Genomic DNA, 18,202 nt, shown 5'->3' on the forward strand with positions numbered 1-18,202 from the left:
AGGGTGGGCATTTGGCCTTCTGTTCGAGGCCTCCAAACTCTCTGTCACCCTTTTTTTGCACTTGTTTGTCTTGGTGTTCATCTTTTCCGTACGTGTGTTCATCTTGGCTTGTCTTTTTGGGGTGGACATTTTAGTGTGCTGCAGAGTGGCTGGCTCATCCTCTTTTATTCTTGTGATTAGTCAGCCCAGACCATCTGCTCTTTGGTTTTAATATCTTCTGCTACTTTTTCTTGTAGTGTATGTTTTCCCCATTTTTGTTCGTTCCATTCTTTTTTTTTTTTTTGGGTCTGGTTCCCCATTCCTTTTCCCCTTTTACTTTCCCAAACGTACTTTGGGTGTTGTTTTACCTTGAGCGTTGTTTGCATCATGAAAAAGGGACTGATGACCCTATAGTTTGGTCCCTTTATACCCCAAACCAGCCAGCCAACCAACCAACCAACCAATCAATCCTCCGCCAGTGTCTACGGTGATGGGTCTCCCTTTAGAGAACCCTCTCTTGAGAAATCTACAGACCAACGAACAACCAGTGGCTGAAGGAGTCAGTGACTATGGGCCCAAGGGCTGCCATCTTCTCTTGAGTTCCTACCCCCCATTACTGATAAGTCCTAGCAAGCATCTCAGTCCTCCAGCAGCAAAACTGATCATGGGACATGACCAGTACCATTGGCCCCTTCACACCTAAACAGGACATCCTTAACATGGCAGATCAGTGGAACTGTAGTGGATTTATTGTCACTTTATTGTGCATTTTATTGAAACAGTGCTGGCCCTGAGAGAGCACCTTAAGGGCTCTGATTGGTTCGCACATACGTCATCAGTGAGGGGATTTCACTCTTTACCACAATGGAAGCAATAGAAGTGCAAATGTGAATGAACCATGCAATCACTATTTTTACCATTTATTTACATTTAGCAAGGCACATCTTATCTTGTGATAGCCACCCTAATTTGACAGCTCTGCCTGCTTTTCCCCTACTTGGGGATTTCGATGCATAACAGCCATGTGGGGAGTACAAAGTCACCTACTAGGGCACTTGTGATTGACTAACCCTCTTCAACTGTTGCCAGTGGCATATTTTCCCATGTTGGCAATACAGTCTTTTTCCTCCAGTCTCATAGCTTCGATACAGTGGTTACTGCACAATACACTTTGTGACAGTATCCACATTCTGATGATCCTGTCACTTCCTTGGCACCACCTAATGGGGCCAGTTGCCATGTTGGGCGCTCCGAAGTGCCGGCTTGTAGTTGTATACCACGTCTGTCACCTTTTGGGCCTGCTCTTTCAGTTTGCATTGACAAGGTTGTGGGTGGTCTCATATCTACATCTACATCTACATCTACATTGATACTCCGCAAGCCACCCAACGGTGTGTGGTGGAGGGCACTTTACATGCCACTGTCATTACCTCCCTTTCCTGTTCCAGTCGCGTATGGTTCGCGGGAAGAACGACTGTCTGAAAGCCTCCGTGCATGCTCTAATCTCTCTAATTTTACATTCGTGATCTCCTCGGGAGGTATAAGTAGGGGGAAGCAATATATTCGATACCTCATCCAGAAACGCTCCCTCTCGAAACCTGGCGAGCAAGCTACACCGCGATGCAGTGCGCCTCTCTTGCAGAGTCTGCCACTTGAGTTTATTAAACATCTCCGTAACGCTATCACGGTTACCAAATAACCCTGTGACGAAACGCGCCGCTCTTCTTTGGATCTTTTCTATCTCCTCCGTCAAACCGATCTGGTACGGATCCCACACTGATGAGCAATACTCAAGTATAGGTCGAACGAGTGTTTTGTAAGCCACCTCCTTTGTTGATGGACTACATTTTCTAAGCACTCTCCCAATGAATCTCAACCTGGTACCCGCCTTACCAACAATTAATTTTATATGATCATTCCACTTCAAATCGTTCCGCACGCATACTCCCAGATATTTTACAGAAGTAACTGCTACCAGTGTTTGTTCCGCTATCATATAATCATACAATAAAGGATCCTTCTTTCTATGTATTCGCAATACATTACATTTGTCTATGTTAAGGGTCAGTTGCCACTCCCTGCACCAAGTGCCTATCCGCTGCAGATCTTCCTGCATTTCGCTACAATTTTCTAATGCTGCAACTTCTCTTTATTCTTCTTCTTCTTCTTCTTCTTCTTCTTCTTCTTCTGCTTTTACGGCCTCATTGGACCACTTCAGTCAATCATTTCTGGTCCTCTTCTTTGGTATTTTCCCCTTCCGAGTGGCCCAGTATCTCTTCATTCGTTCCGATGCTTTTCGTCGTTCCTCATCTGTAAATACCCTTTTCATTGTATGTCATTTGTCAATTTTTGGTTTAAATCTTATTTCTGTGTCCCTCAGCTTCTTTAAATTTGGCGTTTTGTTCTGCAAATCATCCAGAGTTATTTCCAGTTCTTCCATATCCTCTCTTATTTCCTTAAGCCATCCTCCTTGTTGTTTCAAATTCCAGAGTTTCTCAATAATTTTCCTTGATAATCTGGTTTCTGGTGTCCTCAGAATGTGACCACAGAAAGAGATCCTTTTCTTTCGTATAGTATCAGTGATGGGCTCCAGTTCTCTGTATACCACTTCATTTGGAACTATCCTCCATTGCCCAGCTTTTTGATATTTCTTATTTATGCATGTTCTAGCAATTCTTCTCTCTACTTTTAAAATTTTGTCAATTCTGTTTTTCTGGGTGACTTTAAAAAGAGTTTCACTTCCGTATGTAACCTCTGGTTGAACCACCGTCTTGTAATGTTTTAATTTGGTTTTAATTGATAGACATTTTTTATTGTACGTAGACCAAGTTAGTTTTTGAGCTTTTATCATTTTATTAGTTCTTGCTCGCCATGCAGGTTTCTCGTCCAATTTATGTGTTATAATTTCACCCAGGTATTTAAATTGTTTCACTATTTTAATTTCCCTATTGTTCACTGTGATGTGATCTATTACAAGTGGATCCGTTACCATTATTTCAGTCTTTTCAAATGATATCTGGAGTCCTAATTTTTGTGCTATATTTTGTAAGCTTGTTATTTGTTTCGTGGCTTCCTGAATATTATTAGCTAGTAATGCTAGGTCATCAGCAAATCCCAAGCAATTTAGGTTTATTTTATCTTTCTTAGTTCCAATTTTAATATTCATAGGATTTTCCTTGTACCATTCTCTCATTACATATTCAAGAGCACCATTGAATAGCAATGGTGATAAACAATCTCCCTGTCTCAACCCTGTTTTAATCGTAAATGGTTCAGATATTTCTCCTCTAAATTTTACTTTGGATTTGGTGTTCGTTAAGGTTAACTGTATCATTTTTATTAATTTAGGATGAAGTCCAAAATTCCTTAATATTTTCATCATTGAAGATCTATGGATGCAATCATACGCCTTTTTGAAATCTACAAAGGTTATGACTAGTTGTTTTTGCCTTCTTTTGTAGACATCCATAACTAACTTCAAGGTGATTATCTGTTCTGGGCAGCTTCTCCAGGATCTAAATCCTCCTTGATATTCTCCCAGTTCCAGTTCTAATTGATCTTTACAGCGGTTGTATAGTATTCTTGACATGATCTTATACGTGCAGTCCAAAAGGGAAATTCCTCTATAGTTGTCTGGATTTGATTTTTCTCCTTTCTTATGTAATGGATGTATTATAGCAGTAGTCCAATTTTCTGGTAATTTCTCTTCATTCCAGATTTTTACTATGCATTGGTGTAATGCTATCTTTACTGGTTCTGCTGCATATTTCCAAAGTTCAGCAAACGTTTGATCTTCTCCACTTGCTTTGTAGTTTTTGAGTTCTTTCAGAGCTCTGTAGACCTCATTTATTGTAGGTGGATTTATATTTTCTGCTGGTGTTTTAATTGGGGTTTCTGTGTTTATCTGAAGAAGTTCTGGGGGATCTTCACAATTTAGTAACTTGTTAAATGTTTCTGCTAGAATTTCTGTATTTTTACTATTGCTATGGGCTAGGTTATTATCTTTATCTTTTAACATTAATGTTGGAGGATCATATCTTTGTAATTGTCTGCCAAATATTTTGTAATAGTCTCTTGAGTTTGTTTTTTCACTATTTGTTTCTATCATTAGAAGTATATCTTTTTGGTACTGACGTTTAACTCTCCTTATTATTTTTTGTGTTGTCTTCCTTTGTTTTGTGAGTTCCAAATATGATTTTTCTGTTTTTTCATTTTGATGCCTTAACCAGGCTTGGTGTCGATCCAACACTGCTTCATCACATTCATCGTTCCACCACTGGTGTTTTTTCCTTGGATTTATAGGGGCAACTTGTTCAGCTATTTGTTTCAATTTGGGAATTATTTCTTCCAGATCATCTGTTATTTTTATATCCCTGGTTTGTGCTTCATAATCCTCATTTTGTATCAGTTTATGAGGGTCATAGGTTCTCTTCTTCTTCTGGTGGGATTTTTTCTTTGCTAATGGGGTTAATTTAATTTTAATTTTTATCGTGTAATGATCTGATCCGGTATCTGTCCCTCTCAGTACTTTCACATTGTAAATTTCCTTGTGGTAATTCTTATCCATGCAGACATGGTCCAGTTGCCATTCTCCTTTTTTCCAGTCTGGATGTTTCCAAGTTTTTAGTTTACTTGGTCTTCTCTTAAAATACGTCGACTTTGAGATCATGTCATGGTTTCTGCAAAATTCCACTAGTCTTATGCCATTTTTGTTTGTTCTTCTTTGTGCTGTCCATTTCCCTATTATGTCTCTATATCTCTTTTCCCTTCCTAACTGGGCATTGAAGTCTCCAATTAAAATTTTGATGTGATTTTTATTAATGTTATTCGTCGTTTGATCTAAGAGCTCCCAAAATTTTTCTACCTCTTCTCTGTGTTCTTTTTTATTATTTTTATCATTTGTCGGGGCATGGGCATTTATTATTGTGTACATTTTATTTGCAGCTTTTAGAGTTAATGTTGAGAGCCTGGGAGATTGTGCTTTAAATTCTATTATGGACTCTATTATTTTCAGACTCACCACGAATCCTGTTCCAAATTGTGGACACTGTTTCATGACTCTTTTCCCTGGTATTCCCTTATAAATCCTATATCCTTGTGATTCTATCGGCTCCTGATCAGTATTTCTCATTTCTTGAAGTCCGGTTATGAGAATCCCCTTGCGATCCATTTCATCCGTCAGAATTTTGAGTTTGCCTGGTTGTATGAGGGAATTTATATTGTGTGTCGCAATGTAGTTTATTTGTCCTGTCTTGAGTTTTGGTCGTCTGTCCGTTTTGGGTATTTTCAGATGCTCCAACTCATCCAAGTTATCTTTCAGGTGACTGCCCACCGTATCCGAGTGCAGTCTTCCTTGGTTATTGCCAAGCGGTGGATTATTCCTTGAAAGATTTCCTTCCATGTTTGACTTTCAAAGGTAGTCAACCTTGTATGGAGCAAGCTTCGAGTTACAACTACGGTTGTTAGCCGTAGAGGTTGTTTAGTGTTTGGTCCGCGAGAGCTATTTTATTTCGCTCAAGTCCGCCGGTAAACCGGTGAGGACCCCCCTATCCGCCACCTGGGATGCGCCACGTCGGAGTATCACCTCTCCGCCTGTTACGACACCGTAGTAGGTTCGTGGACTTCTCTTTATACTACAGCATCATCCGCGAAAAGCCGCATATGCAGTCACCTATGCCACTGGAACTGCAATCCCTCTTTCTATGGGCGCTGTCCACCTGCATCCAGTACCATGGTGGACTAAAGATAGTGCAATAACTATTCGTGACTGTTGATGGGCTTTGCAGTATCTGAAGTGACATCCTTCAGAGACCTCTTTCATTGCTTTTAAACTGCTCCGTTCAAAGGCTTGCTACCTAGTTTAATGCAGCAAGAAGGGATGTTGGGAATGGTACACCTGCTTCTTGTGAACCTTTATCTATCCCACTCTCCTAAACTGTTATATTATGAACATTTCACTGTCTCTGAACTGCTTCAGGGTGTCAACACATCACACAATACAGCACCAAGCCCTGATTTGGTTCATAATAAGATGATCCAAAATCTTAATGTGACTCAGACTCCATCTACTCAGAGTTTTCAATTATTTTGGGCTAGAAGGTGTTTTTCCTTCATGGTGGAGATAGTATCATCATATCAGTCCTTGAACCAGGCAAAATCCCCACACCCACCGACAGCTACTGACCGATTAGCCTCACCAATGTGCTTTGCCACTTGTCTAAAAGGATGTAGTTTGATGATTATTCTGGATTCTCAAATTGTGATGTTTTTGTTCCCTTATCAAGAATGGTTTCTGGGACGATGATCCACAGTCAACCATTTGCAGGAGTTGGAATCAGCAATCCGAAAGATCTTTTCGAAATGCCAATACCTCATTGCTGTTCCTTTGACCTACATAAGGCGTACACCATCATCTGACACCATCACATTTTACTTACCCGCCATGACTAGGTCTGTTGAGGCTCACTACAGATTTTTACTCATCAGTTTTTGTCCCATTGTTCATTTCAGTGTAGAGCTCACAGATCACTCAGCTTCCCAGCATTAAGAGAGTATGGCATCCTTCAGGGCTCCATGTCGAGTGTTACTTTTGTCCTGATTGACATCACTTGGACATTGTTTTGCAGTGCTGATTTTCAGGGCACTCTGTGATAAAAAATGGATACAGCTGCGCCATATTCATCAACTAAAGGCAGGCAAAAGCTTAACTTTCTCTGCTTCCTTGCCCACACTTCCCCATAGTTGCATCTTTCATAATGAGCCACCTACTACTGATGGCAGCTCATATTCTTGTGGTATACCCCATTGATTTGGCTCTTCTTTCCAGATGTGCCTTCAAGACTCTTTGCTTTTAATATTGGTGGACAATGTACTGTCCATTGAAGATGTTCTTTGTTGCCCCCAAGAAAGTGGCTTTTATTCTCAGATCTAACGCTTTAAAATGCTTTTGGCATGGTGGTGGGGTGATCGTGTTTGGGGTGTCGGCCGCTGCATGCATGTTCGACCCGGGCTCTTTAAACCCTGTCTCTTCTGCCAGCTGCTCTGTTCATCCCTCTTTTACTGTAAATTTAATTAATTTTTGAGACACCCTATTTCACTACTCTAGGATTGTCCCTTTCATATAACACTCTGATGAAGACAATGCCTTAAGGATTCTGTATCCTTGATACTAGCTGATGAAAAAAAAAGACAGTTGAACAGGTTGTGCATGCTTCTTCTGAGAGAATGGTTTCTATTTCCATCTCTCTGGAGTCACTTGACTTTCTATTTCTCTTACTTTTGTCAGTCCTACTAATGTTCATTATGTTTTTACCCTTACCACTTCTGTTACAGATCTCTTCTCCACTTGGGTGGAAAGAAAATTTCAGTTGCTGTCATACCCCTTCATAGCAGTGGTGGGGTCAGATATGGTAGAGGTGTCTCTCACAGCTGCAGATGATCCCTTTGTCTGCTCTCTGACATACAGACTGGCATGACCTATACGCTTTAAAGTCTGTTTAAATTATTTCTCATCTGTGGCATCAGTACTGCTTTCAGTGATGCAATTTTACCATCCTATTTCAGTTCTGTTAAATTAGTGGCTGATGTCACTAATTCCAGATGGACTGTAACATGAGACACTTGACATTGTTGTTTAGCCCCTTAACCTCCCCACCCAACCAACTGATACGTTTGCAATAATGGATGAACACAGAATGCTGTGTCTTCCAAATCTGACACTTACAATAATGGCAAGCAATGCAATAGACTACAGATATGTGAGGGGCGCCATAAAATTTTTACAAAAACAGTGAAAGAAAAATTCTTTTTGGTACTAATCCTTTTATTGCTACTCAAAATATTTGCCTTAAAATCTTACATACTTTTGCAAGTATTCAAACTAGTTCAGGAAACATTTTTTCCACTTTCAAGTTGGTACTTTAACATTGCAGTTTTAGAAGGATTCAACACCTTCTTGATGTGATGAAGATCACTGTTCACACATTTTTTGCAGTCATAAAGGAACAGAATAAGTTTTTATGCAGTAAATAAGATGAATGTAGGCAGTGAGATATTAATTTGAGGGTTTTTTTTCTGTCAGATAATCAGTTGTTTGATGTCCTGAGTGGCAGCAAACATCATCACGATGAGGAATGGTGTGATGTTTCTGGATTTTTTTTCCTCTGGTTTCTTCTATGCCTTGTAGTGAACGATTTGTGGTACACCATTCAGTATTAATTATTCTCTAATTACCTAAACCAGTGGTCACAGCCTGCTTAGTGTAACCAAAGGTATGAGCCATCTATCATTTTCAAAGAAGTGATTTGTGAAAAAACCAGTTTTCTTTATTTCAGTTAGTCCTGGCACACCTGAACAGTTAACTGCTGCTTTGATTTCAGTTCATACAAATATATACAACTTTTGTGTCCTGTTGTTTATTTTGTATAAGGTTGTATAAGGACTTGGCATTTTATCAGTGGAACTTTTTAGCATTTCCATGCACCAGCTGTTATATGCCTGCTTTTGAGCTTTGGTCAGATTTTGCTTAATTCATTGGGAACAGATCTTTTTCACAGCTAAACATTCACTCAAATTCAAATGTACGACAGTGTTTAGTATGCCTAAGAACACCTCTATCTCATGGTAAGATCCTGCTGATCATCATATTGTTGTGGATAATAGCAGCTTGTTGCAGGCAGGTTGAGGACCGTGTGACCAGAGTTGCTCTTGCCATACCACAAATGTATCATCAAAGCATCTGTAGAAATGCTGTGATGGTCATCGTGCTATCTTTAGCGTGATTTCTTCAAATTCTTCCATGTAGAAGTTCTCCACAACAGGTGACAGATATGAACCAGTTGGAATCCCATCAACTTGCTCATTGAAGTTCCCAATTTGAAGGAAGTACATCGTTGTCAGGCAGGGACAGAACAAGCTTAACATATTATGTTTAAAACAGTACCTCAGGGAAGACAGTGTTTGTTGGAAGGAACTCTGATGAACAGTGAAAAATCAAAACACAACAAGGTATTGCCTGGATCCAGTTTCATTATTCAATATATTGACAGTTTTTGATGTGGTGATTGAAGTGGTTTATGGGGGCTCCTAAAATGGTGCCCAGATGTTTGGACAGTGCGTATGTCAGTGAGTCAGTAGCAGAACTGGGTGTCTTAATGATGCACACTCCTTGTGTGTCTTTGGTACACCATATAGATGAGGTGGCATTGGTGCTTGTGGTTTCAAATGCTTCAAGCTCGTGCAAAAGTGTGTGTTAGTTATTATAAGACACTACATGTTAAACAGGAGTTGCCAGTGTTTCTAAATGATAAAAGGTTTGAGAGTCAAAGGTAATGAAATGGTTGCCTTATGATGACCGAAGAAAAATATGTTCCACAAAGATATCCAGTATAAACGCTGTCTTGTGCATCAGGTTTGGAGATGCCAACCCAAGTTAATGGGTGTATTGAGGAATACAGAAAAACCTAGGTTTTCTGTGATTTCCCTAAATCGCTTCAGGCAAATGCCGTTATGGTTTCTTTCAAAGGGCACAGCTCACTTCCTTCCGTATCCTTTCCTAATCGGATGGGACTGATGACCTTGCTGTTTGGTCCCCTTCCACAAATCAACCAACCAGCCAGAAACCTATACAGGGGATCATATGTAAATACTGTTATTATACCTGCTACATCCAAAAAAATTGATGATTAATGCAAAAGCTATCAACAAACCACAGTAGCACCACAGTAGCACCACAGAAAAAGCAATTTGTAACAAACAGTGTTCCTCTATCTGAATCAGTAACAGCTACTCTGTAGCAGCTACTCTACTAAAGGAGAAAGCTGCAGGGAAAAATTGAAAAGGACTTAAAATAGGAGGGTCTAGTTATAGAGATGGTCCCCACTCAGCAATTTTAGATTTTTATCAATTTTTGTATGTTAGTTTATGAAGCATCCCTTTAGTAACCTTCTCCCATAAATTGTTAAAAAAAACCTGCAAGTTTTTGTCACATCTGGATTTGTAGTTGAGATACAGGGGGATGAAACTGAGTGGTGAGGGGGGGGGGGGGGGGGGGAACTGTGCTGCATAAATAAAGGACTTTTTGACCACTGTGTCTCAAAAGGTACATACCTGCAATAATCGCCATTATTTCTTCCAAAAAATATAAAATTTCCTCAGTTGTTCTTTTTCCATGATGGTCTACAATTATCCATCCAAGCCAGTATTTTGAAGCATCATAAAACAGAATTATGTGAAGCTGTTGTTAACTACGATTAAAATAAAAGCAGTATCTGATATCCCCATTGCCAAGTGGCCAAACCTGCCAGGCTCCCAAGGTTGCTGGTGTGTTATTTGTTATGGGTGCATTGTTTTATCTGGGAAATTGTTAACAATCCATTGATGATGTAGGGAGCACTATTTGCTTTACAAATGTCTGCTTATGTCTGTGTATGTGCGGATGGATATGTGTGTGTGCGCGAGTGTATACCTGTCCTTTTTTCCCCCTAAGGTAAGTCTTTCCGCTCCCGGGACTGGAATGACTCCTTACCCTCTCCCTTAAAACCCACATCCTTTCGTCTTTCCCTCTCCTTCCCTCTTTCCTGATGAAGCAACCGTTGGTTGCGAAAGCTTGAATTTTGAGTGTATGTTTGTGTTTGTTTGTGTGTCTATCAACAAGCTAGCACTTTCGTTTGGTAAGTTACATCATCTTTGTTTTTAGATATATTATTTTTCCCACATGGAATATTTCCATATATATATATATATATATATATATATATATATATATATATATATATATATATATAGAGAGAGAGAGAGAGAGAGAGAGAGAGAGGGGGAAACATTCCACGTGGGAAAAATATATCTAAAAACAAAGATGATGTGACTTACCAAAAGAAAGCGCTGGCAGATCGATAGACACACAAAAGGCATGTTTAGCCACAGGGTGATCCTCATTACCAACAAACACTGTCTGCCTGTGTCCATTCATGCGAATGGACAGTTTGTTGCTGGTCATTCCCACATAGAATGCGTCACAGTGTAGGCAGGTCAGTTGGTAAATCACGTGGGTGCTTTCACACGTGTCTCTGCCTTTGATCGTGTACACCTTCCGGGTTACGGGACTGGAGTAGGTGGTGGTGGGAGGGTGCATGGGACAGGTTTTACACCGGGGGCGGTTACAAGGGTAAGAGCCAGAGGGTAGGGAAGGAGGTTTGGGGATTTCATAGGGATGAACTAAGAGGTTACGAAGGTTAGGTGGACGGCGGAAAGACACTCTTGGTGGAGTGGGGAGAATTTCATGAAGGATGGATCTCATTTCAGGGCAGGATTTGAGGAAGTCGTATCCCTGCTGGAGAGTCACATTCAGAGTCTGATCCAGTCCTGGGAAGTATCCTGTCACAAGTGGGGCACTTTTGTGGTTCTTCTGTGGGAGGTTCTGGGTTTGATGGGGTGAGGAAGTGGCTCTGGTTATTTGCTTCTGTACCAGGTCGGGAGGGTAGTTGCGGGATGCGAAAGCTGTTATCAGGTTGTTGGTGTAATGGTTCAGGGATTCCAGACTTAAGCAGATTCGTTTGCCACGAAGACCTAGGCTGTAGGGAAGGGACCGTTTGATGTGGAATGGGTGGCAGCTGTCATAATGGAGGTACTGTTGCTTGTTGGTGGGTTTGATATGGACGGACGTGTGAAGCTGGCCATTGGACAGATGGAGGTCAATGTCAAGGAAAGTGGCATGGGATTTGGAGTAGGACCAGGTGAATCTGATGGAACCAAAGGAGTTGAGGTTGGAGAGGAAATTCTGGAGTTCTTCTTCACTGTGAGTCCAGATCATGAAGATGTCATCAATAAATCTGTACCAAACTTTGGGTTGGCAGGCCTGGGTAACCAAGAAGGCTTCCTCTAAGCGAGCCATGAATAGGTTGGTGTACAAGGGGGCCATCCTGGTACCCATGGCTGTTCCCTTTATTTGTTGGTATGTCTGGCCTTCAAAAGTGAAGAAGTTGTGGGTCAGGATGAAGCTGGCTAAGGTAATGAGGAAAGAGGTTTTAGGTAGGGTGGCAGGTGATCGGTGTGAAAGGAAGTGCTCCATCGCAGCGAGGCCCTGGACGTGCGGAATATTTGTGTATAAGGAAGTGGCATCAATGGTTACAAGGATGGTTTCCGGGGGTAACAGAGCGGGTAAGGATTCCAGGCGTTCGAGAAAGTGGTTGGTGTCTTTGATGAAGGATGGGAGACTGCTTGTAATGGGTTGAAGGTGTTGATCTACGTAGGCAGAGATACGTTCTGTGGGGGCTTGGTAACCAGCTACAATGGGGCGGCCGGGATGATTGGGTTTGTGAATTTTAGGAAGAAGGTAGAAGGTATGGGTGCGGGGTGTCGGTGGGGTCAGGAGGTTGATGGATTCAGGTGAAAGGTTTTGTAGGGGGCCTAAGGTTTTGAGGATGCCTTGAAGCTCTGCCTGGACATCAGGAATGGGATTACCACATACAAAGTTTGCCCCAGGTGTAAAACCTGTCCCATGCACCCTCCCACCATCACCTACTCCAGTCCTGTAACCTGGAAGGTGTACACGATCAAAGGCAGAGCCACGTGTGAAAGCACCCACGTGATTTACCAACTGACCTGCCTACACTGTGACGCATTCTATGTGGGAATGACCAGCAACAAACTGTCCATTCGCATGAATGGACACAGGCAGACAGTGTTTGTTGGTAATGAGGATCACCCTGTGGCTAAACATGCCTTGGTGCACGGCCAGCACATCTTGGCACAGTGTTACGCTGTCCGGGTTATCTGGATACTTCCCACTAACACCAACCTATCCGAACTCCGGAGATGGGAACTTGCCCTTCAATATATCCTCTCTTCCCGTTATCCACCAGGCCTCAATCTCCACTAATTTCAAGTTGCCGCCACTCATACCTCACCTGTCATTCAACAATATCTTTGCCTCTGCACTTCCGCCTCGACTGACATCTCTGCCCAAACTTTTTGCCTTTGAATATGTCTGCTTGTGTCTGTATATGTGTGGATGGATATGTGTGTGCGTGCGAGTGTATACCCGTCCTTTTTCCCCCCTAAGGTAAGTCTTTCCGCTCCCGGGATTGGAATGACTCCTTACTCTCTCCCTTAAAACCCACATCCTTTCGTCTTTCCCTCTCCTTCCCTCTTTCCTGACGAAGCAGCCGTTGGTTGCGAAAGATGCTGCTAACTATCAGTTAAATTTTGTAACTATAACTGTAGCCAGTGAATGAGAGATTTACTACAAATCAAATATGCTTCAGGTAAACATTCATTGGTTTAGTCCTCAAATTCTATCAGCAAATGAAAGTACAAACTTTCAGAGTCGCAACTTAACATCACATGTGAAATATTATGAAGTCCCACGATCTTGCAGACAATTGGCTGTATGGCACTCAAAAGTAAAAATTTAACCACAACCTTACTCTTCCTTATCTGCCAAGAAAGTGGCTGTGTTCTTTGGTATCGACAATATTCGTTCTCCTTTCTCTAGCTAGTTTGATCCTCCCCAGCTACCTCTTTCGTCATTGACTGCAGCTGTCATTGTTCCCATCCCAGATGTGCAATTGTTAGTGTGCAAATCACTACTCGATGGAAAAATTACAATCCTCAAGGCAGTTGGCAGATTTAAATAAACGAGGTCTCATTGCATAGGCCCTGAGATGCTGCTTAATGCCATATTCAACTGTATATGATTATTTAAATCCATATTCACATAAATTCAAGATTAAACTGTGTAACGGCCCACAGTTTAGTTTTTCTCTGTAAAATAGTAACAATCCATATTACTGAATGGCTGAAATAGTAATCTGGTCCCAGTTACAGGTTTCCTGTCTAACAACAAAAATTTGGTTTTTAGTATTTTATAAAATTATTGACTGAATTTAAAAATTTAAAATGGTGTCATAATCTACTCATTAAGATCTACAATCTTTCGGTGCACACAGTAAGAGAAGTATTTAAGTTAGAAACTCTGTATATATCTTTAGACAGTTAATTCAATGCACACAAATTACACAGACTGCATTCATCAAGCATTTGAAAACGAAAGCACTTATCAACTTCTAACAAATTTTACACACCATTTTAGAAACTTTTTCTCACTGGCACACCCCAAAAAATAATGAAAGGAAAAAAGTTCACAGCTTGCTTCATTTTAGCTGTCTGTGTGGTAAAACTTCAGCATCAGGCATCATATTTTAATTTACTTTATTACGAACTACGTTTGCAACAAATTTTGCAGAGAGTATCCACATATATCACTCAATGAAGATTTAGCAACTTCCAGCAAACTTTAAACATAATTTGTAAACAGACATTGTGAGCTGTTTTATATAAGGGAGTTCATTTCTGATTATGTAAGGAATTGAAGTGTGGAGATACCGCTCTATACCAAACAACTAATGTGTTAATTCACATTTATTTTCCATGGTGCGGTACATAGTGCTGCTGAAACTTTATTGGTTTGTAACATTTTTCACTTATTTAGAAAAGCGTTAAAATGAATGTGTATGTAAGCGTAATTTGAACATGGGAACTGTTATTCAATAAAAACAGGATGCTCATCAATTAGAAAGGAGGTCAGCCTATCTACATCCTGTGGTGTACAAGTGAATGTATGTCTTTATTTAAACGAAAGTGTTATTTTTTCTCAGAAATTACTGATTAGTTCTGACAGCGAGGTACATGTTTCATGTAAAGTCTTCTAAGATCTGGCTATGTGCCTGTGGCAGACTTTTTCTTGTTGTGATGTTAAATATCATTGGTATCAAATTGGTATCGATTATTTGACCAGTTATTTAGTGGTAAGAAGCTGTTTTAATATTGCTTTTCTATTTTTATTTCATGTTAACAGACTGTTTTAAATATGTGTGGTAACTTGGTTTTCAAGAAATCTTTGTATTTCTTGTTACAGGTGTGCTGTGGTAGTGTGGTGATTTTGACAGATACTTAGTGAAACAGCTGAATGTGTGTGGCTTCTGCAAGCAAGTGTATCTACGCCTTGAACAGACTAACAACATATAGTGAAGAAAATGATATCTACAAAGGGCAAACAAAGTCCCAAAAAGGGTAGTGGTAAGCTTAAGGATTCCAGTAAAAGCAGCACGAAGATGAAACCTGTTGAAGTACCTGAGTCACCATCAAAAGAGCCAGTATTATCATTCCCACTCCTTAAAACAATGGATAATAGCAGAACTCTACCACGTTATTCTGCTATACTCAGTCGTACAGAAGAAGAGGGAGTTGGTATGGATGATCTAGATGCTCTACAACTTGAACTGGAGGCATTACTTTCAGCTGTTGTTGTACGAAGCAGGGTGTTGAGAGAAGAGATACAAGTCCTTAGTAATGCCGAAGAAAAGAGGGATAAAAAAGGGAAGCTCTCGATTAACAAACCACCTCTTTCACCAGGGAAAAAGATCAAATTGCAAGATAGACCAGTGAAAAAGCTTAAAGAAATGCCTGGTAAAATCAGGAGTGAGGTAGCACAAGCTCCTCTTCCTATTAAATTCACGAAGGTAAAACATGTGCCTAGTGCAACTTTGAGCCAGTCACCCTTACCTCTTCCTGAACATGATCAACAAGACTTGAGCAAAATGGAGGCACCTAAAATTGTGCTTCCAAAAAATGACACACCAAATAAATTTTGGGCATCTGTTGAACCCTATTGTGCTGATATAACTCCAGAAGATGTTAAATTGCTTGAAGAACTAATACAAGAACATGAAAATGATAGTGAATACTATAAAATTCCACCACTTGGACGCCATTATAGCCTACGCTGGAGTCAAGAAGATTTAATGGAGGAGCAGGAGGCATCCAGTAATGATAGTAAAAGTAAATCAAATGGTAATAATGCAGAGGTTAATAACTTGCTAAAGAAGGCAGAAAAACCTGGTGATGGGACAACAGGTTCAACACCTGCGTCAGGGCCGCTAACACAGCGCCTCATTTCTGCATTGATGGAAGAGAATATTATGGTGCCACTTTCTGAACCTTTTGACCCAAAAAAATGCAGGAGTGGGGAAAATGCAGCACCTCGCTCAGGTCTTTTTAGAAATTTTGCTGTTAGTGGTGCAGCCAATTTTGAAAGAATTGTTAGAAAAGAGCTTGAAGAACAAGGCATATTTGAATTTGATGAAAGTCCAGATCCAGAGGATGATGAAATTTTACAAGAGTTAAAAAGATGTCAAGAAGAATTAAAGTTAGTAAATGCACATAATGTTCAACAGTTAAAGAGACTTTTAAGACTTGCAAATGAGGAAATGGTAAGGCAGGATCTAAAAAGAAAATTGCAACAAGCAGATAATGAAGTTCTAGAGATGTATCGCAAGGTCACTTCAGCAAAGCAGAAGAAGAAACCACTGTCAAAAAAGGAACAAGATGCAGTATGGAAAGCTCTTAAAGATAGAGATGCAATTTTGATGAGCTTGGACTCTCTGTAGAGATATAGGCTTAATTTGAGTTACAGAATGATGTTTTGAAGTATAAAAAAGTTACAGAAGTGTGTAACAGTATTGGAAAAAAATTCTGGTACGAAGTGTGCCTGTTCGTGTGATTAAAATATGTAATATTGCTCATAAACAAAAACTTAATTTATACCTTTTAGTAATACAGTGAATGTTATGATCTCGTTATTTTGTGCTTTATGATTTTCTAGATTCGTTGAAAAGGCATCATAAATCTTTTAATTTCTCTTTTATAGTTCGACAAATTTTTTGTACCATAGAACTTGCTTCAAGCACTCTCCAGATATTTCTATGTGATAATATATTAGTGTGTGGGAAACAGCATTGTGCCATTACTATTTTCGTGAATTGGTTTTTAGATTCTATTTACAGAGAAACATTTCTGTAATTGCCTTTCTCATTTTTCAATAATTAAAGGTCAAAATTTTTGATGCATATAAAATTAATACATTGCTGCATGGAGTAAAGAAACATTGAGACATTTGTATGGAACATAGATAATGAGAATACATTGAAAAGTTACTTGTGATATCTTTTTCATTAGTTGCAACACTATTTCTGCACTTTGCTAGAAACTTGATAATGCAGCTCACATTTGTGTGTATGAGATTGCATGTGACTGTGCTGTGGTAGCTGCATTGTGTTAACTACAGTTTTTTTCTGCCATTTCTCAGTTTATGTACAAAAATAAAAAAAAATGTAAATGTATGTCTGTTACAGTATGTTTTTTGTTGATAATTCTCCTGAAATGTCCAATGCCAGTTCTCTAAATTTTCTCACTGATATTCTGTGAATAGAACATCATCTTCTCTCCAGGAATTTCCATTTGAGTTCATGGAGTATTTCTGTAATATTCACATCTTTATCAAACTTACCAATAATGAATCTAGAAACCAGCCTCCAATAGAGTTATGGGAACAACTTTTGTTTAACTATTGTTTTCATGTGCAATGGTATCGGAATCATGTAGAATATCTCAAATTATCAAGCAATGGGGGCATTTCCAACAAATATATTGTTGATTGAGAAAACTGGAAAAATTTAAAAGTGGTGTTGTTGGTGGCTCATGCCATGGAATGACTATATTAATGAGTTCAGTTGTGATTCAGTGGACCACAGGATCAATAAGGTCCTGACTAATCACACAGTGAGTAAAACTTGGGCTCCTTCAACTGTGAGCTCTCTTCCAAAGGAGGTCATTAAGAGACTGAGACAACGTATTTCTGTTCCTACTTGGTCTCTTTACTCATGTGCATTTTAAGAATGTTTGGAACACACAAATAATTCTCCTGATGTTATCAGCAGATTGAATCAGGAGACTGTAGTCACTGAGGCTGAAAAACAGTTTTCATTTTTTTTTCTTTCTTCAATTTTTACAAAAGTTCTTTTGGAGGACTCTGTACAGCTTGTAGATGACAGGTTTGCAATGGACCAATATCAGCCCACTCTTTTCCCAGTGTACTTTTCATTTAATGACTACTTTTGTGAAGAATCTAATGGCATCACAGTAGCAGTCCCTCGTATCTTGTGATGCCCATCTATTTTCTGACTGAATTTGAGAGTGTGCACTACATTCAGCTGTTTTAAAACTGACAGTATTATGACAATGTACTGACTATACATGGATAGTTTGGCTTCATGGTTTGGACAGTGTCCAAGTGTTTCTTAAATGTCAAAATGTAAAATTTACCGTAGACATGACAAAAGGTGATGTATATTTACAGGCTACTTGTTTCCAACATTCTGGAAAGACA

General features: G+C 39.7%; 1 protein-coding gene across 1 annotated transcript in view; it reads left to right on the forward strand.

Moving 5' to 3' along the window:
- LOC126455530 (transcriptional adapter 3-B) overlaps positions 1-17,120 on the forward strand; it is a 47,830-nt gene extending 30,710 nt beyond the window's left edge. The window contains exon 2 of the mRNA XM_050091281.1: positions 14,894-17,120. Coding sequence (XP_049947238.1) covers positions 15,012-16,424 — 1,413 coding nt within the window. The 5' untranslated portion in view covers positions 14,894-15,011 and the 3' untranslated portion in view covers positions 16,425-17,120. The remainder of the gene's footprint in view (positions 1-14,893) is intronic.
- Positions 17,121-18,202: the final 1,082 nt, after the last annotated feature.

The sequence above is a fragment of the Schistocerca serialis genome, chromosome 2 (genome assembly GCF_023864345.2).
Source record: "Schistocerca serialis cubense isolate TAMUIC-IGC-003099 chromosome 2, iqSchSeri2.2, whole genome shotgun sequence".
Classification (NCBI taxonomy): domain Eukaryota; kingdom Metazoa; phylum Arthropoda; class Insecta; order Orthoptera; family Acrididae; genus Schistocerca; species Schistocerca serialis.